Below are 26,857 nucleotides of genomic sequence, written 5' to 3' on the forward strand. Positions count from 1 at the left end.
TAGGCAAAACAAGGGACAGACTAATTCACACTAAAGTGTGGATGTCTGGTAGGAAAGCAGGGTTTCGCAGGGGGAAAGCTCAGAGCAATGGATGCTGAAGGAGGAGGCAGGTGTGTCATGGGACTGGCAGCAGAGAACAGAACAGAGAAGGTGGGGGAACCACGGACAAGCTTCACCGGGTAAACATGCCGCCAACGCCAGGTGCGATGCACGTCATCGTTAAGTGCGTGCTCGAGGTGATCCGCCTGGCCTTTTCGATCCAGCCTGGCCGTGGCCGCCATCCCCGAGGGTCTGCCCATCGTCGTCACAGTTACGCTGGTCCTGGGAGTGCTGCGGATGGCCAGGAAGCGGGTCATTGTGAAGAAGCTGCCGATCGTGGAGACTTTAGGTGAGGGAACCCAGCTGGTTGGATTCTTACAGATTGGACTGCATGGGCCTTTTAGTGCCGTGATGATTCCACCTGGGTGTTTCCTAAGCCTGAGAGTCGGTGGTGACGACTTCTTGTTCCTATAAACTCTGGTGTCTTCTTGTGCCAGGTTGCTGCAATGTCATCTGTTCTGATAAGACGGGGACTCTGACTGCCAATGAAATGACTGTCACCCAACTTGTGACGTCGGACGGGCTCCACGCCGAGGTGAGCCCATGTGAATTTATAAGGTTCGAGTCCAGGTTGTGCCCTGCCAGACCCCTTCCTTCCCAGAGAAAGCACACGGAGTCTTCCAGAGAACAGTAAGGAAGAAGCAAATATGGGTTATTGGACAATCTCCTTGCTGCCAGTAGCAGCAGGGAACACGACTGGTGGAAGGCAGCCACCCTCTGGCTGGCAGAGGACGCTACACCCTTGTGTTTTCACATTGTCCGTGTTTCCTGTCATATCACAGCCATAGCGTAACCGCAGCAGAGATCACTGCCAAGGCTACGATATTTGCTGTCGGCTGTACAAGAAAGAGCTTGCCCGCCCCGGTTCTAGAACATAAGCACCCTTGTATGCTAATACTTGGTTTTCATGACCATAATTTCTACCGGCTAAAGAATGCCCTGTTGCAATTTACTGAAGCACGGCACTTGGTGAGGTATCTGATTAATACGTAATCCCGCAGGGGACATTTCACCGCTTGGAGATGTGTTCGTGGTGGGACCGTGTCCTTGGGGATGGATCCCCAGAAAGGGATATGGGTCAACCGGGGAAGCGTCTTTTTGCCTCCTAGTGACACCCCGTTTTTTGCCTTTGCCCTGTAGGTCAGCGGAGTTGGCTACAACGGCCAAGGGACTGTCTGTCTTTTACCCTCAAAGGAAGTCATTAAGCAGTTTTCCAACATCTCAGTGGGGAAATTAGTGGAGGTGAGTGTCAAAAGCGCCACCGTGGAAGTAAACATGCATTTAAAACAGAGCTAATGGGGACTCTCTCCGTAAAGAGAGACAGCAGTTGGACCAGCTGGTCCTCGGTGATGACCGGGCCACGGCCCAGGGGTCAGGTTGTCACGGCGGCCCAGATACAGATGGAAATATGGGACGTAAGGGAAGAGCTGGGAGCCCCTTCCTCCCCCCTTGCTTGCTGGACAGGGAAGGGGCTCCGTGAATGTTGGGAAACAAGCACGGGATGAACGCTGCCTGTCGTGACCATCAGTACTTGTACCGTGAGCCATACCTATCCTCGCAGGAGCTCACGTCCCCTCCCCACGAGAAGTTTGACCACCATCCTCTCCGCGCAGGTCCCACGTCCACGGTGACAATTAACAGAGCCCTGAGAGGGCTGCCCCATTATCTCAGTTGTGCAGATTAAGAAACGGGAGCTCGGGACTTCCCTGGCGGTCCAGTGGTTCAGACGCCGCGCTCCCAATGCAGGGGGCACAGGTTCGGTCCCTGGGTGGAGAACTAAGATACGGCGCGCTGGCATGCACAGCGCCGGCCAGAAAAAAAAACGGGGGCTCAGAGAGGTAGCGTGAGTGCCCAAGGTCCCCCAGTGAGTGGGAGGGAGCCAGGATTCACCCCCGTGCTCTTTTTGTCTATTTGTTTGTACTTCTCATTTTTCAGTTATTATTTTAAATGGAGGTGTAGGTCGCACATCACAGAAGTCACCCTTTTAAAGTGTACAGTTCAGTGGGTTTTAGTAGATCCACAAGGTTGGGCAGCCATCACCGCTATCTGATTCCAGGATGCTTCGTCACCCCAATCAGAAACCCCGTCCCCATTAGCAGGCACTGGCCATCACCGCACACGCGTGAGCCCCCAGTCCGCCTGCCTCCCCACTGTAGTTCCTCATGACAGCTGTGTGACGACCCACATTCAACAGAGTCAGTGAATATTAATCATGTGGATTTTGAGACTGATGAATTTTGAAGAGTAAACTCGTCCCTGGCCCCCATGCCAGCCCCAGCTCTGAAAATGGGTGCAGCGTTCAGGGCTGCACCTTTTCACGTGCCTGAGTAAGCCCGGGACCCGGGCGGGTGCAGCTCCAAATACTAACAAACGACCTTCGGACACCTCTCCTTCCAGGCAGGCTGTGTCGCCAACAACGCCACCATCAGAAAGAACACCATGATGGGGCAGCCCACGGAGGGCGCCTTGATGGCCCTGGCAATGAAGGTAGGAGGTCTGTGGCGTCTGCGTGGGGAATTCTTTCTCTCGGAGCTACACTGGGAGCACAATTCGGTCCTGTCTGAGTGAGGGAGGTCCTCACGTGGCCTCGTCCTCTTCTTGGAAGGACACCGGTCATGCCGTCGTGGGCTCCCCCAACCACCTCATCTTAACTTCGTTACACCTCCAAAGACCCTATTTCCGAATCAGATCCTGTTCGCAGGCACTGGGGAATTACACCTTCCGTAAGTCTTTGAGGGACACAGTGCAACCGATGACCCTCCCCTAAGGAGACTTTTTAGATGTTTTTTCCCTAATCACTCCCCCCATGAGATTTTAATACCGCAGATATTATGGAAAGACCCAAACGAACTTTTTTGTCAGCCCAATAGTATGTTCCTGTACTGTATGGGTGTCTGTGCTTTATACATAAAGGAGATTTTTTTCACCCCCTAAGAACCCATTTTCACCCCTTGGGGGGCAATGGGATGCACGGGTTAGGATTGGTTTACAACTGGGGAAACCAAGGCTCAGAGCTGTCAAGGAACTGGCCTGAAAGCCATCAAAGAGCGAGTGAATGTGAGGCCTGGCAGGGACCCCAGGTGGTGACCGCAGGCGCCCCACTTCCCAGGGCTCCTTTTGCCGCCTCTTCAAGTCTGAAACATTCGTCCCGGCAAGAAACCCCACAGGTTCCAGCTAGATGCTGTGGCAGAGGCCATCAGGCTCTGCCCCTGGAACAAGAGAAAAGAGAGAGTGACTTCTTTTCCCGTGGGACGTTTGAAAGCAAATGGCTTTTCTCTGTGTGCTAAACGCTTGGATTTCTCATCTGCCTGAGGTGGTTTGAATGATGAGTAATTTAAAGGGCCTGAGCTTTGCATAGAGATTGGTTTAGGATGACTCACTGAAAACGTCCCATTTTATTTTCCTAGATGGGCTTAAGTGATATTAAAGATTCATACATGCGAAAAAAAGAGATTCCATTCAGTTCGGAACAGAAGTGGATGGCGGTTCAATGCAGCCCCAAGAATGAGGTGAGTCTGCCTCTCTGCCCCTTTCCAGCAAAGCAAAATGCAGACGTCAGAAGAGTTTAAAGTTCCTGGCTACTTCTGTGAGCTTCCAAATACGTGAAAGTACAGTGGATGGCAAGTAAACCTTTGATTACCTTGGGTCCTCTTCTGAGATTGTCATCTGAATCTCTGGTTCTCAAAGTGGGGTCCCTGAACCCGCAGAAGCATCACCTTGGAATTTGTTTGAAATGCAGATTCTCAGGCTCTGCCCCAGACCCACTGACTCAGAAATTCCAGGGCTGGGACCCGGTCATCTGTGTCTGCCGGGGATTCTGATACAATTTCACGTGTGAGACTTGCCTACAGTACAATGACTGAGTAATTACTACTGGAGTGACTGCACGTTCCCACTGATGACACTGACCCCACTGCTAACTGAGGGTCCTTCTTTCGCATCCCTGTGCTGAGTTCTTTACACACATGATCTCACGTAACTCACAACGGGGGAACGAGCCTTCATCTTGAAGGGGGATCCAGGCACACACCCCAGCATCCACCATAGATGGTGCGGACAGTGGGCTCCCACGTGTGTGCACACATAGGTTCTAGGCCACCTGGGGAACAGGTACCAAATTCTTACTAGCTGTGCCTGGGTACCTGGAACAGGTACCAAATTCCTACTAGCTGTGCCTGGGTGGGGGGATTCGCCGTTTTTACCCCACTTTTTTCTTTTTAAATTTTCTGTAGCTTTTCAGACTTTCTACAATGAAGAAACTTTTTTTTAAGAGATTTTTATCGCCTTCTACCTTTTTCTCCAAACTTCCTGCTCTTTCTGGAATATGTCATGTCTTGCCCATGCTGAGATTTCCCGTCTCATTCACAGTGGCGGGTAGCTCGGCCAGCTTATCCCAGCTCTTTGCCATGAGTGGACAGGCATATAAATTCCGGGTGCTTAAGATACCTTCAAATACCTTCAAATACCTTCAAATCTTATTTTCCCCCCAAAGGCAATGGTAATATATTTTCATTGAAAAAAATTATAGAAATGTCACTTCAAAAATGCAAGCTCATGACAATTCTGCCCCTTTCTCCCTCCCCACTCCCACCCATGCTGACACCCCTTAGCAGTCAGAGATAGAGCGTTCCAGGTTCTAAATGTACGAATGCAACACGGGGGGTGGTAGTTTCAAAAGAAGGTCATGCCGTATACAGTGTGTGTAATTTGCTCTCTTCTCTTAAGTGCTGTCTTGGACAGCTTTCCGTGTCAGTTTGCACAAGCTCATTCGCTGCCCACTGCAAGCAGGAAGGCGCTGTGCTCGTGCCGGGGTTACAGTGTGACCCACACTGACAAGGCACCTGGCGCTGAACAAATGCAGAGGAAACGGGTCAGCTGCTCATTGGGGTTCATTCTTATGGGCCAAGGTCATGGTGCCTGCCTTGCTTGGAAGTCTCCCTGAAATGGACATCTAGTGGTCAGTCACACACTTAAAGACACAGCAATGGCTGGGATATGACCAGTTCGTGAAACGTGACATTAACCAGGGAGCCCGATGTCGGGCAGGCCTGGGTTGGGTCAGAGATCGGCCTCACCCCTCTGTGGGCTGCAAGGTATTCCATCACATGGATTTCCTGTAACTTCTCTAACCTGTCCTGTATTGGTGAACAGTGACGGTCCGGGATAAATAACCCCGCCGTGAACATCTCTGTGTGCATGAGGTGATGGTCACCAAGAGCTGAAGCAGCCAGTGTCAGCCGATGTTTTTCCTTTTGTCTTTTCCAAGGAGCAGGAAGACATCTACTTCGTGAAGGGGGCCTTCGAGGAAGTGATTCGTTACTGTACCATGTACAACCATGGGGGTATCCCCCTGCCGCTGACGCCCCAGCAGCGAGCCTCCTGCCAGCAGGAGGAGAAGAGGATGGGGTCGCTCGGCCTGCGGGGTCAGTGCCTGTAGTCCCAGCCCCAAGCTCTAAGTCGGCAACTAACGCTGACTTCTCAAGTGTATTAACGCAGGATCCCGAGTCAACACCGTGATGACCACCGTGGTGTCAGGCAGGATGCTATTGCAGGCAAAGCCAGGGTGGACTCGCTTGGGCAGATGAAAGATAGGGAGACCCCCACCCATCTCAGCCGCCAGCTGACACCCGTTATCCCAGACGCAGCTCATGCGTGCAAGAAGAGGTTCTGAGTTTTCTAAGACAGGTGAACAGGCCGCCCCCGAAACAATGATTTTCCCGACTGGTCGTCCTGCTCACGGCTCACTGTCAGGAAAACACAAAGCTCTTGTAAATTAATACAGACATTTCATTCCTTGGCCACTTCCAATTTTCTGCACCAGGGCCCATGCCTCCCCCGATGGGCTGAGCATTAATCCTCATGCTTCCCGTGGTGTCACACGTCAGCCTGTCCGTTTTCGGAGAAAATGTCTGAAAACACTCTGGAACACATGTATTCCCTCAGGGGAAAGTGAGAAGCGTCGGCTTCCTGTATTGGTTTCAGTTGGCCTAGTTTTCCCCTTCAGGGGACAGTAATTATAAACTGACAAGCCTATAAGGTGAGGACATGTCAGGACAGAGCTGAGCTTGGCAGGGCAGGGAGGGCTGCTTTGAGAAAGGGGGGAATGGTACCCGCATCGCTGGCACACCCCCCTGCATCACTGGTACAGTGTCATGACTGAGGGGTCACAGCTGGAACTTGTTGGCCATAGCTCCCCTCTAGTATCAGTAAGGTCAGTTCTCACACCACCCCCTCTCAGAGCACCTGTCCCCAAGAGCCGGGTCTGGCTTCTGTGCCCCTGAAACAGAGTCCTTTGACCCGTGTTGCCTCCTGTGCGTCTTTCTTGACCTTAGTAGCTGTCGCCCCCTGTCTGCTGGCAATGACAGAGGAGGGCAGAGCAATGACAGATAGGCCATCAGAAATGTGCCCTAATGTGCCAGCCCACAGGTGTGCTCGGGGCCACTCCCCGTGGGGACTGCACCACCAGCAGACAGAGGCCCGTCTCCCGCTGGGCAGGTTGTTGCTACTTGCCCTGCTCTCCATCGTGGGTGAGCCGTCAACAGCCGCTGCCCTGCACGGGCCTGACGACCACTGGAAAGATCGTCCCTCCCCTTGTGGTCCAGGGACTTAGTGCCCAAGCCCCTCACGGACAGAAGAGGGTCTGGGACACGGTGGGGCTGGGGCTGACTGGGGACGAAAGTCTTCTGAACCTTCTGTGGGTCTTGCTCTGTCCGCAGTGCTGGCCCTGGCTTCTGGGCCTGAGCTGGGGGAGCTGACGTTCCTGGGTCTCATCGGAATCATCGACCCTCCGAGGGCTGGCGTGGAGGAAGCGGTCCACGTTCTCTCTGATTCGGGCTTGTCCGTGAAAATGATCACGGGAGATGCTCTGGAGACGGCCTTGGCGATAGGTAACCAGGGAATGGGGTGGAGGGTGAGGGTCGCTACCACTGCTTACTCCTCGAGGGACCTGGTCAGGAGAGCTCACACCTACCTTCCACGTGCTTGGAAGAGATTCTGAGGTTCGAGGACCAGCATCCCACCTTCCGAGTGGGTGTTTGTCTCTAAAATGTTGGCAGGTTCTCCTAAAGAGGAAAAGACCTCGTGTGCACCAAGAACCTTCTCTGCCCTGGGGCCTTCCACCCAGGATCTCACCTCATCTCCACAGGCAGCATCACTGCCAGTGCACACTTCCAGTCTGGCTTCTGCCAGTAGCGGTGTGCCCTTGGCAAATCACTGAGCCACTCTGACCCTCAGGCTTTTCATCAGCAGAGGGCTAGCAACCTTCCTCCTGTTATTCCTCCTGTTATTACTGTTAGCACGGTTGCCACACCTTGGGTTTCTTCCCCCTCTGTCTTGAGGCAGCCTGGCACCATGGAAAGATCACAGGCTCTGGAATCAGACAGAAAGAACCATGTCAGGTCCAGTATTAGCACTTACTAGCCCTATGACCTTGGGAAAGTCACCGCTCTGTTTCCTCATCTTTAGAGTGGGGATAAGAGGCCTTTGTTGCCAGTTCATTCTGTGGATGGAATGAAGGTCAGATACCATAGCAGGGGCTCTCTCATTGCGGCCACCGTGGTTTTGTTTTTCCCTGTGGCCAAGGCGGGGCCTGATGTCAGGTAGGTGGAGTGAGGGGCAAGTGCAGGGACCACAGTCTCGGGCCCTCAGAAGGGACTGTCCACACCTTGCAGGAAGAAACATCGGCCTGTGCAACGGGAAGCTGAGCGCCATGTCCGGGGAAGAGGTGGAAAGCGCCGAGCAGGGCGAGCTGGCTGAACGCGTCGGGAAGGTGGGGTCCTCCCGAGGCTTGCCGCCGAGGGGCATGGGGTGAAGGTGCCACCTCCTCATTCACTGATGCTCGGCCCTCTCCCGTCTCCGTATCCAGGTGTCTGTCTTCTTCAGGACCAGCCCAAAGCACAAACTCAAAATCATCAAGGTCAGTTGTGTGCCTCTCTGGTCCCTCAGGGCACAGCCCAGGGCGGTGGCGGCTCTGCTCACAAGGTGGTCCAGGGCCCTGCGGTGGCCGCCTCCTCTGCACTGGCCTCTGGGGAGGGGAGAACTGGGGGCCCCGTGCCACGTATACCAAAAGCGGGGAGCGGGAATTGGGTGGTGCAAAGGGAGAAGCGCAGGGCCAGCCCTCGTTAGTCGGGTGCTCCTTGGCGTATTCCTGTTATTTAACTCCAGGCCTTAGTTTCCTCATCTGTAAAATGGGGATAATGTGAATGACAGAATGACACCAGCTAATTCACAAGGCAGGTGAGGACGAAACGAATCCAGGGGATTTACCTGGCTGTCCACTGGTTAAGGCTCCACGCTTCCATTGTAGCGGGTGCGGGTTCAATCCCTGGTCAGGGAACTACGATCCCACATGCTGCATGGCACGGCCAAAAAAAAAAAGAAAGAAAGAAACGAAGCTGGGCCTGTGAAGCCCTTGGCAGCTGCCTGGCCCACCGCAGGTGCCTTCTGATGGTGCATCAAAAACGAAAGGACTAGAACGAGAGACTCCTGTGTGGTTTTCCACACATGGATGCTTTGAAAAGTTGTTCTTTAACACTTGTGTTTTTTCTTTTGGGTCATTTTGGGGATTTTTAGTTCTACAGAGTAAATCTGTGTGCCAGTCATTCCTCAAAGAAAATATTAATACTTATTGGGTACCACATGGATTCAGGGGACGAGTTGATTATTATTTGTTAATGGTTGTTGACTGAAAAAAAAAGCACACCGTGAGAGTTGTGAGTTAAGTTTTATTGGGGGCAAAATGAGGACTACAGGGTTTCCCTGAAGGTGGCGCAGTGGTTGAGAGTCTGCCTGCCGATGCAGGGGACACGGGTTAGTGCCCCAGTCTGGGAAGATCCCACATGCCGTGGAGCGGCTGGGCCCGTGAGCCATGGCCACTGAGCCTGCGCGTCCGGAGCCTGCGCTCCGCAACGGGAGAGGCCACAACAGTGAGAGGCCCGCGTACCGCAAAAAAAAAAAAAAAAAAGAGAGAGAGAACTACAGCTGGGGAGACAGCGTCTCAGCTCTGAGGGGCTCTGAGGGGCCACTCCGAAGAGGTAGGGGGTGGGGTATGTATGTGACTTCAGTGAAGGCGGTACCAGCAGTCATGCACATGTTTTGGCAGAAGGCTGCTCCTGGCCACGAGGAGCAGACGTCTCTGTTAGTGATTTTAGTGCTTTTCTAGATACGAAAAGTTGTACGAATCTGGGCGCATAAAATCTGCTCCTGCAAACAGCTAACCATCTGAAGGCTTGTTCTGCCAGTTCTTCCCTCGTTCCCGATCTCCGCCCTGAACTCCTTTCAGCGGGTGTGGAAGGTCAGCAGCTGCAGTGGCCAGTGACTTCGACCTTGTAGAACCAGACGGCAAGCGACAGTTTTTAGTTGGCGCGGTGACGGATAACACATTCACGCCTTCGCTCTGTGCCGGGCACTGTTCCCTCTGTGTTCTTAGTTTAGGACTCACAACAGCCGTGATAAGGAGGGACCGTGCTCCCACTTTGCAGATAGAGAAGCTGAGGTTAGGTTCAGGGCTTGCCCAGTGCCCACAGCTCATACGGGGGGAACTGGGATTCAGACCCGGGCCAGCTGACCCCAGTGCCCTCTAGAGAGGGGCCTTTGCCATGGACCACTCAGTGTGAGAGGCGGGGCAGGAGGAGGGAAGGATCTGGAAGGAAGGTCCTCAGGCTGCAGGCCTCCACTGGCCTCCTGTTTCCAAAGGCTTTGCAGGAGTCGGGGGCGATCGTGGCCATGACGGGGGACGGGGTGAATGACGCGGTCGCCCTGAAGTCGGCGGACATCGGGATTGCCATGGGGCGGACGGGGACGGACGTCAGCAAGGAGGCCGCCAACATGATCCTGGTGGACGACGACTTCTCAGCCATCATGTAAGCTGCTCTTTAGGTGTTTCTTTGGTGGCAAAAATGCCTGGGGTGGCAGCTCCCTCCTCTGCTGTGGTGGATATACACGGTGTCCCCAGGCCCACCCCGCCTCTCATGGAAAGCAGGGCCACGGGGGCTCCTTCTCCTTGGTGGATCACCGAGGGGCAGGAGGCACTTCGGGAGCCTTGGGTGAGGACTGGGGTCCCAGGGCTCGGACGAGAGAATGGTCTACAGTCTTTGGACAGAAGGGCGATCGTGGCTTGGCGACCAGCCCCCAGTGGCTGAAGGCACCTGTTAGGACATCAGCATATCCTCTACTGGTGATTCCCCAAGAATGCCACCAAGGAGAAACGTGACCTTTGGTGACACCGTCGCTTCCTTTAGCAGGTGACGGGAGCTGGCTGACCCTTTTCTCCCGGCCGTCTTGGTGAATAAATGCTTTCTCCTCTCTTGCAGGAATGCGGTGGAGGAAGGCAAGGGGATTTTTCATAACATCAAGAACTTTGTCCGATTTCAGCTGAGCACGTAAGTCGAGGCCGGCTTCCCCCCGTGTGCCAGGTCTGGGAGCAGCTCGTGACAGTGCCCTGTGTGTGCCCTGCAGGAGCATCTCGGCCTTGAGCCTCATCACTCTGTCCACCGTGTGCAACCTGCCCAGTCCCCTCAATGCTATGCAGATCCTGTGGATCAACATCATCATGGATGGGCCGCCAGCGCAGAGGTAAGGCAGCGGGCTGGCAGGAGCGTGCAGGGGAGACGGCAAGGGGGATGCACCAGGCACAGGAGGAGGCGTCTGGTGGGCGGGCAGGGGGACGATGAACTTTCTGCTCCTCTGCCTGGAATGCTCTCCCTGAGCTACCTGCATGGCTCGAGCCCTCTCTTCATTCAGGTCACTGCCTCCAAGAAGTCCTCCCTGATTTCTCTAGCAGCAGCCTCCTCCCTCCCAGTCACCTTACCCTGCTTTATTTTTGCCTAGAGGGGAACATATTTCCTTGTTTATCTGATCATAATCCATCTCCTCTTTAGGATGTCAGCTTCCTGGGGGCAAGGTTTTTTTGTTCCCTGCAGGATCCCTGACTCCTACAATGGTGCCCGGCACACACTAGGTGCTCAGGACGTCATTGGCTGGGTGAATGAGGAGGGAGCGTGAGGCTAACGGAATGAATGATGCAGGAGGAAGGATGGGCTCTGGAGGCAGGGAGGCCGGTGTGAGCGAGCGAGGCACTTCCCTGTGTCTGAGCACACAGCGGGTGTTGCTCTCGGTGCAGCTGAATTGTTATTAATCTAATCACCACCGGTGACGGCTTTGCTCCCCCCCCCCACACGCCCAGCGAGAGGGCCACCTCTTATGCGTGCTCTCCCTGGGAACGGGGCCGCGAGCAAAGCTGGACCCCAGCCGTATCTGCCCAGCGTGGGCGTCCCCCAGCCTGCTCCCTCCTTGGTGCCCCACACCATCCACTGCGGGCCTAGCCCCGATCCCGCTGCCTTTGAGTTGGCTGAAGGCAGGTCCCCTCAGTTGCTGGGGGGCTCTTCAGTGGGCAGGGCCTGGATCCCATTTCTCCAGGCCAGCTCGGATGAGGCCAGGTCCGAGCTGGGGGCGGGGGCCTCCGAGGTGACGGGGAATGACCGGGCACCATTCAGGACCACGTGGTCAGCCACAGACATGGTCTTCTGTCACCGCACTCATGGCTGGGGATGCGGGAGGGCGGTGGAGCTGCTGGGCTGCCGGTGGGGTCCAGGCTGTGGCGGCGGAGCAGAGGACGTGAGGCAGGAGGGGCCGGGGAACAACCTGGAGGCACTGCCCACGCCCGTCCAGGCCTTCGATGTGGACCCTTGTGCGTCACTTTGCCGGGTGGCCTCGCGCATTTAACCACTGCACGTCTTTTCAGTGGTTTAGTTCAAAGCGTCCGGTTTTGTTCCGAGCAGCTTGGGGGTAGAGCCGGTCGACAGGGACACCCTCAGGCAGCCGCCACGGGACATCAAGGACACGATACTCGGCAGAGCCCTCATCCTGAAGATCCTCCTGTCGGCCGCCACCATCATCAGCGGGACCCTCTTCATCTTCTGGAAAGAGGTGGGGGAGTCCTCATGGGCTTGGCCAGCGGGTCTGTGTGGTGGCAGACGCGGGGCAGGGGTGTGGTCCCGGCCCCCAGGGGCGCAGGTGCCGTGGCCGGGGGAGACAAACACACGTGCAGCGGAGGGGGCAGCAGAGCGAGGGGGAGGGACTGCAAGCTGACGCTGCAGAGGTGGGACCGGGTGGAAGGGACGTGAGGCCTCACAGGCAGAGAAAAGGCGGCAGATTTTTTTCCTAAATGGGACACAGTGCATCTCCTGCTTTGTATTATCCCCAGGAAACAATCTGACAACTAGTAAAAGAAACTCCTGTCTTATTCTCAGGAGGTGACTATTTGGGAGATTTTTTTTTTTTTTTTTTGCGGTATGCCGGCCTCTCACTGTTGCGGCCTCTCCCGTTGCGGAGCACAGGCTCTGGACGTGCAGGCTCAGCGGCCATGGCTCACGGGCCCAGCCGCTCCGCGGCATGTGGGATCCTCCCAGACCGGGGCACGAACCCGTGTCCCCTGCATCAGCAGGCGGACTCTCAACCACTGCGCCACCAGGGAAGCCCGAGATCTTATTTTTTATTTAATTTTTATTTTATATTGGGGTAGAGTTGATTTACAATGTTGTGTTAGTTTCAGGTGTACAGCAAGGTGATTCAGGTATACATATACATGTATCCATTCTTTTTCAGAATCTTTTTCCTTATAGGTTATTACAGAATACTGAGTTCCCTGTGCTACCCAGTAGGTCCTTGTTGATTATTTACATGTAGTAGTAGTGTGTATAAATTAATCCCAAACTCCCAATCTATCTTCCCTGCCAGCGATTCCCCTTTAGTAACCATAAGTTTGTTTTCAAAGTCTGTGAGTCTGTTTTGTAAATAAGTTCATTTGTATCATTTTCCGTTTTTAGACTCCACATATAAGTGATAGCATATATTTGTCTTTGTCTGGCTTACTTCACTTAGTATGATAAGCTCCAGGTCCATCCACGTTGCTGCAGGTAGCATTATTTCATTCTTTTTTCTGGCTGAGTAGTATTCCATTGTATGTATATACCATCTCTTCTTTATGCTTTCCTCTGTTGATGGACGTTGAGGCTGCGTCCGTGTTTTGGCTTTTGTAAGTAGTGCTGCTGTGAACATAGGGGTGCAAGTATCTTTCAGAATTATAGCTTTGTCTGGGTAATTTGATTTTTAGTTTTTTAAGGAACCTCCCTACTGTTCTCCATAGTGGCTCTACCAGTTTGCATTCCCACCAACAGTGGAGGAAGGTTCCCTTTTCTCCACACCCTCTCCAGCATTTATTGTTGTAGGCTTTTAGATGATGGCCATTCTGACCGGTGTGGGGTGTTATCTCTTACAGTTTTGGTTTGCACTTCTCTAATAATTAGTGATGTTGAGCATCTTTTTATGCACTTTTTGGCCATCTGTATGTCTTCTCTGGAGAAATGTCTATTTAGATCTTCTGCCCATTTTTTGACTGGGTTCTGTTGATATTGAGCTGTATGAGCTGTTTATATATTTTGGAGATTAAGCCCTTGTCAGTTGCCTCGTTTGCAAATATTGTCTCGCATTCTGTGGGTTGTCTTTCATTTTCATTACTCTAGGAGGTGGATCAAAGAAGATATTTCTCTGATTTATGTCCGAGTGTTCTGCCTGTGTTTTCCTCTAGGGGTTTTATAGTGTCTGGCCTTACATTTAGGTCTTTAATCCATCTGGAGTTTATTTTTGTGTATGGTTAGGGAGTGTTCTAATTTCATTCTTTTACATGTAGCTGTCCAGTTGTTTTCCCAGCACCACTTACTGAAGAGGCCGTCTGTTCTCACTGTAGGGGATCTTACTATGCGTCACCTTTCCATGGCCTGCAGCTTCAGGCAGCCCCTATGCTGACACGGCTGGTGAGCTAGATAGAGAATTAGGCAGGTGATCGTCCAGGCGTTTAAACCCCAGCTCGCCCGTGTGCGGGAGCGGGGATGGGGCGCCGGACAGCCCCCAGCTCTGTTTTTCTCAGGTGTTCCCCACACCACCCCCGAGGAGCAGCTGGGCTCTTGCATCCTCAATGGCCAGGGAGGTGGAAGAGGCCCCTGCCTTTGTCCAGCGCTTGTGCTCATCCAGGCAGGGGAGAGAGGCACAGATCTGTCAGCTCTCACACAGGGGTCCTGAGGACGGGGTCCCCGCCTCCCCTGCACCTTCTCACCCCGTGCACTCGTGTTCCAGATGCCCGAAGACAAGGCAAGCACCCCGCGCACCACAACCATGACCTTCACCTGTTTCGTGCTCTTCGACCTCTTCAACGCCTTGACCTGCCGCTCCCAGGTGAGCCCCTGCCGCGCCAGCTCACGCTTTTCCGGCTCTCGTCTCTGGGCGGCTCCTGTGTCCCAACCGTGCCCTTCTTCTCCGCAGACCAAGCTGATATCCGAGATCGGCTTCCTCAGGAACCGCACGTTCCTCTACTCCGTGCTCGGGTCTGTCCTGGGGCAGCTAGCGGTGATATACCTGCCGCCTCTGCAGAAGGTCTTCCAGACGGAGAACCTGGGGGCGCTCGGTGAGTGGGAGGGGTCACCCCGGACCGCAGCCGTCCTCACCGCATGCACGGGGCAGCTGCAGACCTTTCCGGGGCGTAAAGTCCCCGCGTGGGGCCATCCTGTCCCCAAAGGACTGGGCTCGTTCCTGGACATCTGCACTGGGTAGGAGGGGGCGACGTGATGGGGGGAGTGGAGAAGGCGGGAAACACGGAGGCACCTGCTAGGAGTCAGGGGAGGGCACAGGGGTCTCCATGTCCTGGCCCACCCCCTCCCCACAGCAGGAGGCTCAGAGCAGGGACGGTGAGGCCCAGGGGCAGCGCCAGGCTGGACCACAGTCTGGGCTCAGCCTGTGATGTGCTGCCCCAGCTTAGGAGTACGGTTACCCTGTTGGGGTTTGAACAGGGCCTGTGTCCCTGGGACCCACTTACCTGGAGGCGGGAGTGGACCAGCTGGTAGTTCCTGCCCAAAGGGCCACATGCAATGACCACAGCTGTCTGGGCCCCAAGCACACATGCCACGTGGGGCACCCCGGGGACTGCCCCGCATCTGCAGCAGGCTTCTCTTCGGAAGCTGCGCCGGGTGGCTTGGCCTTCCCTGCCTGAAACGGTGCTGACGGGGACCAGAAGTGGGAGGAGGTGGCCTGGAGAGCAGCAGTGCAGGGAGAGCACCAGGGCGACCGCCGACCCAGCTTTCCATCGGCAATCCCAGACCCCACCGGGGAGCCAGAGGGTGAGGGGGCTGGGGAGGCAGCCCCCCAGGGCAGCCTCCAAGGCAGAGCACAGGGCGGGGCACATCCCAGGATCATGAAATGCTCAGCAGCCTCCGAGGTGGTGGAGACAAGGGCACTGAAGACCTTTGGGCAGGACTGGGGACCCTCCGCTTCTCCTTCCCCAAAAATCTAAAAGGCAGGGTTCCTGAGGGTACGGAGAAAGGAAAAAAACCTAAAAATGGTTTTTTACAGATGTTTCCATCCACTGGGAATTCAGGAAGCTTCCCAAGTCTAAAGGAAGTGCAGGGCCTGCGCCGGGCACTACGTCCGTCACGCATCGTTGACAGCAGGGAGCCCAGAAAAGGCTCGGGGGGAGAACGTAGGGGTCAGAACGAGCTGGAGTCGGGCGGGACTGGGAGCCTGAGCCGTGGCCGGGGCGTCTGCCCAAGGAAGGGTCTCCTTACAGCTGAGGCTTGCAGCCTGCCCGCCCCCCAGCTCTGAGCTGCCTGCGAAGACCAGCTGGTCCTGGTGGAGCTGGCTCTGCAGCGTTTTGGATGCTGGGCTGGGGAAATCTCTGCCCCCTCAGGACAGTGGAAAGTCTGGTTCTCGGCTCCCGGGTCCTGGCCCCTCGCCTCTGTGACTTGGAACGAGCCAAGCACAGGGAACGGAACTCCACGGCCCCCTGGGCTCCAGTGCTCGGCAGCACAGGGCTGGGGACCAGAGGGGCCAGCTTGCGCTCTCTGACCTCTTTCTCTCCTCACCTGTTGGCAGATCTACTGCTTTTAACTGGATTGGCCTCCTCCGTGTTCATTTTGTCAGAGCTCTTCAAACTATGTGAAAAATTCTGCTCCAGAGCCCAGAAAGCCCAGATCCACCAGGAAGATGTATAGTGGACCCCGACCCATGTAAAATTCCCCTGAATTTATATTTTTATGTGACTGTGGCCCTCCCCCTGCCCCACCTCTTCCGAGAGGTGCTTTCAGGACACCGTGGCGTCAGGTCACTCACCTGGCTGTTCCTGGGAAACCGGCGGGGAGCTTGGGCTCAGCCTTGCGTCCATCCACCACTGTGTCCCGCCAGGCCCTGGGACAAACAGCGAAGGACCTGCACAGAAACACCTCACTATTTATTAAATCACAATGATTTTTATTAACCACGTCTGGCTACATATCTGTGCCATAGCTTGGTGCCGTGCAGCCCCTGGTACGATGGGAAGACGGGGGTGGGGGAGAGGGCAGGACCCAGGCTTCTGGTCACGCTGCCCACTGAGGCCCCATCTCCTCATCCGTAAAACGGGGGCTTTCGTATTTTTAATGATGACTATTTTGATGGATTTAATCAGCCCTTTCCTACACATGGCCGGGTGGGAAACGCACAACCTCACGTTCATGACCACGTATGTGGCAAGAGGCAGTCACATCCTGAACAGCCTAAGCAAAGGCCTCGGCTTTTGAGGCTGAACAAGGCGTGGCCTTTCCCTCCAGAATCAGGAACCGGGATATGTCCGCCCAGCCTGAGGCTTCTTTCCCACTGGCCCCAAGACTGTTCTTAACACGTGTCCGCCCTTCCAGCTGAAAGATGGCAGAGCAGGGATGTCTGTGGCCAGGCAAAAACCACCACGGAGAACCAGAAATGCAACTCCATCTTTCATGAAATGAGGCCACAGCTATAACCCACCCCTGACGCAGGACTTTCCAGAGAAATCGAACCAACAGGATGGAGAGGAGAGAAAGAGAAGGACGGTTGTGTTAAGAAGTTGGCTTACGTGACTGTCGGGGCCAGGGAGTCCGACATTTCCAGCGCTGGCCGACAGGCTGGAGCCTCAGGAAGGAGCTGGTACTGCAGGGCTCGGGTCTGGGTTCCTTTCTTCTTGGGGACCTCAGTCTTCTAGCCTTCAACTGATCGGAATGAGGCCCGCCCACACGATGGTCATCTGCTTCATTCAGAGTCTACTGGTTGAAATGTTAATCACATCTAAAAAATCCCAGAGACATCTAGGCACCATGGCCTAGCCAAACTGACACACAAAAGTGAATCACTTCATCCAGCCACAGGAGCTGTGAGACAGGCTGCCCCGGGTGGTAACACCCAGGCCAGACAGAGCGAAGAAGGTCAAAGTGGACCCCGGAAGCTCCCAGGCAAAGCCCACGTTCCTCCAAAGTAAGATTCACAGCCTCACTAGGCTCCTTGGCCCCAAGTGACACCAGAGGTAAATGAGGAGACACACACATAAGCCATCCCCACAAGAAGAGGGAAGGGGCTGGCTGGAGAAGACCCCTTTGGGGCAGGGGTGATAACTGCCCACAGCTACCAACCTTTAGCGACTGCCTAGATGTAAAGGCCAAATAACGTCACACACACACAGCCTGCTACGGAGCTTCTCTCTGAGTCAGGGACACTCCCTGCGGCTCCCTCCCTTTTCAGGCTTCTTCAGCAAATTGCTGGCCCAAGCAATAGGTTTCTCATTAAAAAAAAAAAAAAATAGTAAAAATAACTAGGGTCAATTGATACTTGCAATAGAAACAACAAAAAAGTATTCTTAACCCTTACTTATACCATACAGAACAAGCCAGGATAACCTGCAAATGTAAAAGGTAAAACAGTAAAGCTTTTGAAAGAAAAAATAGGGATAGGTAACTTTTTACCAAATAAGACACAAAGAGCTAGCCACTAAGTGTTATATATACTGGATCGACTGGACTGCATGCAAGTGAAGACGCTCTTCTCGTCAAGGATGTAATAGAGAAAACAGGACCATTAAGCAGCTTAGCTCCATTTATTTTTATAGAACTCCACCCATCAACAGCAGGGGGCCGTTCACCAAAATAAAGACAGTAAAGAAAGAGCAGAAAACAATGAAGTCAAAGGCAAAAATAGAAAAAAAAAAAAGAAAACCAGTTCTTTGACAAAATCAATGGAAGTGTCAATCTTGCTAGAGGTTCATCCAAGGGAAAAAAAGATACAAACTACCAATATTAGGAATGAGAGATGGTATATCATACAGATCCCTCAAGATATTCCCAAAATAAAGGAACACCAGGAACAACTTTATGCACTTAAACTCAAGTTAGATGAAATAAACCGACTCCTTGAAAACCACAAACTTCTAAAACTCACTGAAGATGAAATAATACATAATCTGAGTAGTTGTATAACTAGCAAAGACACTGACGTTATCATTAAAACCGTCCCCCGAAAAGGAAATCACCAAAGCCAGATGGTTTCACTGGTAAATTTTACTAAACGTTTAAAGAAATAACAATCCTGCACAATCCCTTCCAGGAAATTAGAGGAGGGAACACTTCTCAAACCATTTTATGAAGCCAACATTACCCTGATATCAAAACCATACAAATGCAGTACCACAGACCAACATCCCTCATGAACACAGAGACAAGAATCCTCAATGAAATATTAGCAAATTGGATCCAGCCGTATATAAAGAGTACAAGACACCATGAGCAAGTGGGATTAATCCAAGAATGAAAAGCCAGGTCAATATTCAATGCAATCCACCATATTAATAGTCTAGAGAAGGAAAACCACATGATCGTATCAATTGAAGCAGGAAAAGCATTCATAACATTCAAACCCCATTCATGATAAAAACTCAGTGAACTAGGAATAGAAGGAAACTTCTTGAACCAAATGAAAAGTATCTAGAAAAAATAAAAAACAAAAAACCCTATAGTCAACATCATACTTAATGATGAAAGACTGAATGCTTCCCCCATAACATTAAGAGCAAGGCAAAGATGTCCAGCCTCACCACTCCTACTCAGCATAATACTGGAATTCCTAGTCAGTGCGATATGGCAAGAAAAGAAAATTAAAAGGCACTGGAAAAGAGATTTAAAGGGAAAATAAAACTGTCCCTATTCACATGACACTGTGTATGTAGAAACTCCCAAGGAATCTAAACACAAAAACCTTTCCAGAACCAATAAGTGAGTTTAGGGAAGCCACAGATACAAGATTAACCAAAAAATCACTGGTATTTCTATATACTAGCAATGAACAATTGGAAACTGAAATTTTAAACATAATACACATTTACAATGAAGCAAATTGAAATACTTAAACTAACAAAACATGTTTAGGATCTGTTTGTGTGCTGCAAACTACAAAATGCCAATGAAAGAAATCAGAGAAAACCTAAAACAACGGGGAGACATACTGTGTTCATGCCTTGGAAGGCTCAATATAGTAAAGATATCAGTTCTCCCTAAATTGGTCTATAAATTTAACACCATTTCTATCAAAATCTCAGCAGGATCTTTTTTTAAGACATAGACAATCTTATTCTAAAATTTATATGAAAAGACAAAGGAACTATAAAATAGCTAAAACAATTCTGAAAAAGAGGCAGAAAGTTGGAAGAAACATATTTCCTGGTTTTAAGACTTACTATATAGCTACAGTAATCAAGACAGGGCAATACTGGTAAAGTAACAGACACACAGATCAATGTCAGGATAGAGTCCAGAAATAGTCCCACACAAGTATAGCCAATTTATTTTTGACAAAAAGCCAACAGCAATTCAAGGGAGAAAAAATATTCATTTCAACAAATGTGCTGCAACAACTGGACATCCATAGCAAAAAAGAAACTCTTATACTTTCTACAAAAATTAACCAAAAATGGGCAATAGACCAAACCATAGAAGAAAACAAAAGAGAAAATCTTTGGAATTGAGGATTAGGCAAAGAGTTCTTAGACGTGACACCAAAAGTACTATCTGTAAAGGAAAAGAAAAACTGATAAATTGAATTTCACAAATTTAAAAACTTTTACTCATGAAAGTTACAATTAAGAGAATTTTTTAGAACCTACACACTGAAAGAAAAACATTTTCAAATCATATCTAACAAAGGACTTGGAGCCAGAATATTTTTTACATCTCAAAATTTAACAGTTCAATTTTAGAAAAAGGGCAGAAGTCTTGAACTGAGTCTTCACCAAAGAGGACATACCCATGGTAAGTAAGCACAAGAAAAGATGTTCAACATCATTAACCAGTAGGGAAAGGCAACCTTAACCCACAATGAGATACACTACACACCTATTAAAGTGGCTAAAATAAAATACTGACAATACTAAGTGATGACAAGGATGCACAGCATCTGGAACTCTTATATGTTGCTGATGCAGATGTAAATGCTACAGCCTCTCTGGAGAACTTGGCAACATCCTGTAAACTTTAACATACACTTAGCATGTGAACCATCAATCCTGCTCCTAGGTATTGGCCCTAAAGATGACATCACACAAAAATCTGTGCATGAAAGTTCATGGCAGGTTTATTTACAAGAGCCAAATCTTAGAAGTAACCCAAATGTCCTTAAGAGGGTGAACAGATAAAGAAACTGGTACAACCATACACTGGAATTCTCCCCAGCAATGAGAAGGAACATACACAGAACAACTTGGATGGATCTCATGGGTATTATGCTGAGTGATAGTATCCAGTCTTAAAAGGTTACATACTAAATGGTTCCATTTACAGAGATCCCCAAGGTGACAAAATTATAATGATGGAAAATGGATTTGAGGTTGCTAAGGGTAGGATTAAGAGGGTGTGACTATCGAGGGAGAACCTGAAGGAGTTTGGGGGTGATGGGACAGTTCTGTATCCCAATTGTAGTGGTGGTTTCACTGATATACATGTGTAATAAAATTTCATACAACTTGTGGCAGGGGTCCCCAAGACTACCCTCAGGCTCAGTGATTCTCTAGAAGGACTCACAGAAAGAGGACAACCAGAGGCTCTGTGTTTTGAACCCTCCCAGAATCTTCCCTTTGTCTGGTTCTCATTTGTATCCTTTCCCTGTAATAAATATGACCATCAGTATGATAGGTTTCCATGAATTTGTTTTTTTTTAAGCAAGTTATCCAACCTGAGGGTGGTTTGGGGAATTCCCTGAACTTGCAATTGGTTTCAGAAGCCTTGGGTAGACTTTGCTATCTGGAGGACCGTGCCCTTAACTTCAAGTAGGCCTCAAATCAGGTACTATGGAAAAACTGGTAAAATTCACATAAGGTTTGAACTGTTTAGTTCATAGTACTGCATTAACTCTGATTTTCTGGTTTTGATCATTTGGTCTGTGGTTATTTAAGATGTTTTCATTGGGGGAAGCTGGGTAATGGGTACACAGGAACTCTGCACTATTTTTACAACTTCTATGTCAATCTAAAATTATTTCAAAATAAAGTTCAAGGAAAAAAAAAGACTCAAAAAAAATTGAGCAAAAATATACCAGGCAAATGCAGACAACAACACACGCAACAGGGGTGACACTACTAATGTCAGATGAGATTTTTAAAATCCAGGCCAAAAGCATTCAGTGAGACAAAGAAGGGAATTTAATAAGACATAACCACCACCGAAAATCTAATAGGCCTGGGTATGTACCAACACAACATCCAAATTCATAGAGCACAGTAGAGGAAATTCAGGAAAAACACAGAAACTTCACTAAGAGACTCTTAACTGACCACAAGAAGGAAATAAATTGATCTCAAAAAGTAGATACAGGTGACCTCACTCATCACTAACCTGCCGTGTAAGGACACCACTGAAACCTCGACTGATTCCAGGAAGTAGATGTGATACAGTCGACCTCTCTAATCACTGTTCGACAAAACCACAAAAGAGGCTTCCCTGGTGGCGCAGTGGTTGGGAGTCCACCTGCCGATGTGGGGGATACGGGTTTGTGCCCTGGTCCAGGAGGATCCCACATGCCGTGGAACAGCTGGGCCCGTGAGCCGTGGCCGCTGGGCCTGCGCATCCAGAGCCTGTGCTCCGCAACGGGAGAGGCCACAACAGTGAGAGGCCCATGTACTGCAAAAAAAAAAAAAAAAAAAAAAAAAAAAAAACCCCACAAAAGAAGCTGTGGAGAAATTCTCTAGCACACCAAAATTGTAAAACTCTTAGGCCCAAGAAAAAATCAAAACGGAACTACAGAAAACCTGGAAGCTCGTCACACACACGCCAATCAGAATCTGTAAATGCAATGGTCACGCCACAAGGTAAAGCAGAGCTCACAGAAAAAAAGTAGTAGCCCCATATATTCTCATTTACTCTCTTTTTATTTAGTCATTTAATAATCAACTCAAAAAATGAAAATGAAAAATAGATATAAAAAAGCAGCAAAAATAATATAAAAACAATATTAACTACAAAACAAAATTGGTAGAACCTAACCTAGGGGAAAAAATGAAAGGAAAACAACAGAAAAAAATCTACAACTACGAAAAATTTCAATCTATGTAAATTAATTTGAAGACTTAAATGATGGGGAAAATTTACTAAGAAATATAAAAAATCATCAAAACTGATCCCAGCAGAGATTTCAGACAACCCAGATGATTAAAAAAAAAAAAAAAGCATAAGGTTATCAATAATTAACCCCTTCCCTCCACCACCAAACCAAGAAATACCCAGATGGATTCTACCCAAACTTTAAGGAACTCCTATCATTTGCATTTTCTAGAACCTGGAAGAAAGAAAGATTCTAAATTATTTTTGTAAGGCCAGCACAATTTTAAAGCGTGACTTAACATAAAATCTGACCAAAACAAAACAAGAAACCACAGACCAACTCATTTATACACACTGCCACAAAAACACTAAACATAGGCCAACTGAATGAACACATTAAGAGTGACAGTTTCGGGCTTCCCTGGTGGCGCAGTGGTTGAGAGTCCACCTGCCAATGCAGGGGACACGGGTTCATGCCCCAGTTCGGGAAGATCCCACATGCCACGGAGCAACTAAGCCCGTGCGCCACAACTACTGAGCCTGCATGTCACAACTATTTAAGCCCATCCTCTGCAACAAGAGAAGCCACTGCAATGAGAAGTCTGCACACCGCAACGAGAGTAGCCCCCGCTCACTGCAACTAGAGAAAGCCCACGCACAGCAATGAAGACCCAATGCAGCCAAAAATAAATAAATAGATAAAATTAAAAAAAAAATTTTTTCTAAAAAGCACAAAGATGGCTCAGTATTTGGAACCTTAATATTTGGAAGAATTTGGTATTTCTTATTAATAACTGAAGAAAAACATGGATGCTAAAAAAAAAGCTCTTTATAAAATTGAACATCTACTCTTGACAGTCTTAATAACAAATACAAATGGGTACTTTCTTTGCATAAAAAGTGTATACTTATATATATATATATGAAACATCTCAAAACAAAAGCCAGCATCACACTTAATGTATAAAAGACTAGATGCATTTCCATTCAAGTCAGAATAAGAAGGATGCATCGTTATTGTTAAAATTCGGAAAGTATTTGCTGATACAATTAATCAAGAGGAAGAAATGAAAGGTCTAGAAATCAGGTAGGGAAATTATCCTTATTTCCAGGTATGCCATCATAATAGCTGCAATCAACACAGTGTACACCTTAAACTACACAATCTTATGTGTCAATTATATCTCAGTAAAGCTGGGGGGAAAAAAAAAGAAAGCACACAAGCCAAAACGTAACACGAAGATGCTTTAAAGTACCAGGGGGAAAATGTCAAAATATCTTTAAAAAAAATAAAAAGCAAAAACAATCCTTCAAAAATAAAGGGAAGGACTTCCCTGGTGGTGCAGTGGTTAAGAATCCGCCTGCCAATGCAAGGGACACGGGTTTGATCCCTGGTCCGGGAAGATCCCACATGTCACAGAGCAGCTAATCCCATGCACCACAACTACTGAGCCCATGCATCGCAACTACTGAAGCTCATGTGCCCTAGAGCCCACACGCCACAACTACTGAGCCCGCGTGCCTAGAGCCCATGCTCCACAACAAGAGAAGCCGCTGCAATAAGAAGCCCACATCAAAGAGTAGCCCCCGCTCACAGCAACTAGAGAAAGCTGCACGCAGCAATGAAAACCCAACATAGCCAAAATAAAAAAAAGGCAAAATTTTTTTTCAGACTAAAAGAATCATAATAGCTGCAAACTCCCAGAGAATTCATAGATTATCAGAAACAATGAACAGCAGTGGTTCTCTGTGTGAGGGCCCCAGACCAGCCACAGCAGCATCACCTGGAAATGTATTAGCAATGTAAATTCTCTAGTCCCTCCTCAGAACTACTGAATCAAACTCTGGGAGTGGAGGTCCCCAGTCTGTACTTTAAGAAGACCCCAGGTGATTCTGATGCGGGCTCAAGGTCGAGAACCACTGGATAAAAGAATTCAGTAAGGTAATGGGGTACAACACTATGTAGAAAAATCAAGAGCTTTCCAATGTTCAAAGAATCATCGGTTGGGACGGGGGCGGGGGGCGGGGAAGTCCACTCACAGTGCCAGCAATGACAACAAAAATTTACATAGCAAACTGAGATGTTCCTGTTCTTGGATAGGAAGAAACAGCATTAGCCAATGTCAGTTCTGCCTATGTTTATCAATATTTAATGCCATCTTGAAAATACTATCCAAAAAAAAAAGAAAAAGAAAATACTATCAAACTTCTTAGAAGTAGTCAAAGTGCTACCAAAGACCAGACAAAATAAGCATGCAAGCATTTGAAAGAAAAACAAAACAAAACAAACAAACAAAAAAACCCAGTAGTAATAAAGGAATAGCTCTTACATCTTTTTTTTTTTTTGGCAGTGCACGGGCCTGTCACTGTTGCGGCCTCTCCCGTTGCGGAGCACAGGCTCCGGACGCGCAGGCTCAGCGGCCATGGCTCACGGGCCCAGATGCTCAGCGGCATGTGGGATCTTCCCGGACCGGGGCACGAACCCGTGTCCCCTGCATCGGTAGGTGGACTCTCAACCACTGCGCCACCAGGGAAGCCCAGCTCTTACATCTTTTTATCATAAAACTCTGATAATTAAAACATGAGACAGAAACCTTCAGTGAGAAAGTAGCATTTTAAGTCAGTGGGAAAGAGACACACAGTTTAATATAAAATGTACTGGAATTTATTTGGGGGTAAGATAGAGGTATATTTTAAAATACAGTTTGAGCCAAAGCAATCTTGAGAAAGAAAAACAGAACTGGAGGAATCAGGCCCCATGACTTCAGACTATACTTCAAAGCTACAGTAATCAAAACAGTATGGTACTGGCACAAAAAACAGAAATGTAGATCAATGGAACAGGATAGAAAGCCCAGGCATCTATGGTGAATTAATCTATGACAAAGGAGGCAAGACCATACAATGGAGAAAATACAGTCTCTTCAATAAGTGGTGCTGGGAAAACTGGACAGCTACATGTAAAAGAATGAAATTAGAACATTCTCTAACACCATACACAAAAATAAACTCAAAATGAGTTAAAGACCTAAATGTAATACCAGATACTATAAAACTCTTAGAGGAAAACATAGGCAGGACACTCTTTGACATAAATCGCAGCAATATCTTTTTTGATCTGTCTCCTAGAGTAATAGAAATAAAAACAAAAATAAACAAATGGGACCTAATTAAACTCAAAAGCTTTTGCACAGCAAAGGAAACCATAAACAAAACAAAAAGACAACCCACAGAATGGGAGAAAGTATTTGCAAACGAAGCAACCGACAAGGGCTTTATCTCCAAAACACAAACAGCTCATGAAGCTCAGTATCAAAAAAACGAACAACCCAATCAAAAAATGGGCAGAAGACCTAAACAGACATTTCTCCAAAAAAAAAAAAAAAACCACACGCTAATTATGAGAGAGATGCAAATCAAAACTACAATGAGGTAACACTTCACACAGGTCAGAATGGCCATCATCAAAAAGTCTACAAACAATAAATGCTGGAGAGGGTGTGGAGAAAAGGGAACCTTCCTACACTGTTGGTGGGAATGTAAACTGGTAGAGCCACTATGGAGAACAGTATGGAGGTTCCTTAAAAAACTAAAAATAGACTTGCTATATGATCCAACAATCCCACTACTGGGCATATATCGGGGAAAACCACGGTTCGGAAGGACACATGCACCCCCAATGCTCACTGCAGCACTATTTACAGAAGCCAAGACATGGAAGCAACCTAAATGTCCATCGACAGAGGAATGGGTAAAGAACATGTGGTACACATATACAATGGAATATCACTCAGCCATTAAAAAAAAATGAAATAATGCCATTTGGAGCAACATGGATGGACCTGGAGATTATCATACTAAGTGAAGTAAGCAAGACAGAGAAAGACAAATATATGATATCACTTATATGAGGAATCTTTAAAAAATGATACAAATGAATTTATTTACAAAACAGAAACAGACTCACAGACTGAAAACAAACTTATGGTTGCCAAAGGGGAAAGGCAATGGGGGGATAAACTGGAAGTTTAGGATTGACATGTACACACTACTGTATGTAAAACAGATAACCAACAAGGACCTACTACACAGCACAGGGAACTCTACTCAATATTCTATAATAACATAAATGTGAAAAGAAGTTGGAAAAGAACAGATATATGTATAACCAAATCACTTTGCTGTACACCTGAAACTAATACAACATTGTAAATCAACTATAGTTCAATATAAACTAAAAAAAATTTTTTAAAGAGAATCAAACGAATAAATAAAAAATTAAAATACACTTTGAATGGATCAAAGATTCAGAAGTATAAGTGGAAAGCACAGTAGCAGTAGAAGAAAAC

At 48.9% G+C, this 26,857-nt stretch overlaps 2 protein-coding genes across 9 annotated transcripts in view; one reads left to right on the forward strand and one right to left on the reverse strand.

Moving 5' to 3' along the window:
- The window catches only part of ATP2C2 (ATPase secretory pathway Ca2+ transporting 2), a 77,432-nt gene extending 61,030 nt beyond the window's left edge, over nucleotides 1-16,402 (forward strand). Inside the window, exons 12-27 of one of the 4 annotated variants that reach the window (XM_032612273.1) lie at nucleotides 264-388; nucleotides 537-634; nucleotides 1,240-1,341; nucleotides 2,497-2,586; nucleotides 3,507-3,608; nucleotides 5,366-5,522; nucleotides 6,816-6,986; nucleotides 7,770-7,867; nucleotides 7,964-8,014; nucleotides 9,793-9,959; nucleotides 10,410-10,478; nucleotides 10,555-10,671; nucleotides 11,877-12,024; nucleotides 14,230-14,328; nucleotides 14,416-14,557; nucleotides 16,018-16,402. In XM_032612273.1, the coding sequence (XP_032468164.1) occupies nucleotides 264-388; nucleotides 537-634; nucleotides 1,240-1,341; nucleotides 2,497-2,586; nucleotides 3,507-3,608; nucleotides 5,366-5,522; nucleotides 6,816-6,986; nucleotides 7,770-7,867; nucleotides 7,964-8,014; nucleotides 9,793-9,959; nucleotides 10,410-10,478; nucleotides 10,555-10,671; nucleotides 11,877-12,024; nucleotides 14,230-14,328; nucleotides 14,416-14,557; nucleotides 16,018-16,136 (1,855 nt within the window). In that variant the 3' untranslated portion in view covers nucleotides 16,137-16,402. Of the gene's footprint in view, nucleotides 1-263; nucleotides 389-536; nucleotides 635-1,239; nucleotides 1,342-2,496; nucleotides 2,587-3,506; nucleotides 3,609-5,365; nucleotides 5,523-6,815; nucleotides 6,987-7,769; nucleotides 7,868-7,963; nucleotides 8,015-9,792; nucleotides 9,960-10,409; nucleotides 10,479-10,554; nucleotides 10,672-11,876; nucleotides 12,025-14,229; nucleotides 14,740-16,017 lie in introns of those variants that run through there. The other 3 variants (XM_032612272.1, XM_032612271.1, XM_032612270.1) reach the window with 3 other exon arrangements.
- MEAK7 (MTOR associated protein, eak-7 homolog) overlaps nucleotides 14,966-26,857 on the reverse strand; it is a 49,212-nt gene continuing 37,320 nt past the window's right edge. For 3 of the 5 annotated variants that reach the window (XM_032612281.1, XM_032612274.1, XM_032612276.1), the window contains 2 exons: nucleotides 17,012-17,195; nucleotides 16,255-16,350 (listed from right to left, as the gene is read on the reverse strand). The gene's annotated coding sequence lies outside the window, so the exon portion shown is untranslated. Of the gene's footprint in view, nucleotides 14,997-16,254; nucleotides 16,351-17,011; nucleotides 17,196-25,056; nucleotides 25,076-26,857 lie in introns of those variants that run through there. The other 2 variants (XM_032612277.1, XM_032612280.1) reach the window with 2 other exon arrangements.

This window comes from Phocoena sinus, chromosome 19 (genome assembly GCF_008692025.1).
Source record: "Phocoena sinus isolate mPhoSin1 chromosome 19, mPhoSin1.pri, whole genome shotgun sequence".
Classification (NCBI taxonomy): Eukaryota; Metazoa; Chordata; class Mammalia; order Artiodactyla; family Phocoenidae; genus Phocoena; species Phocoena sinus.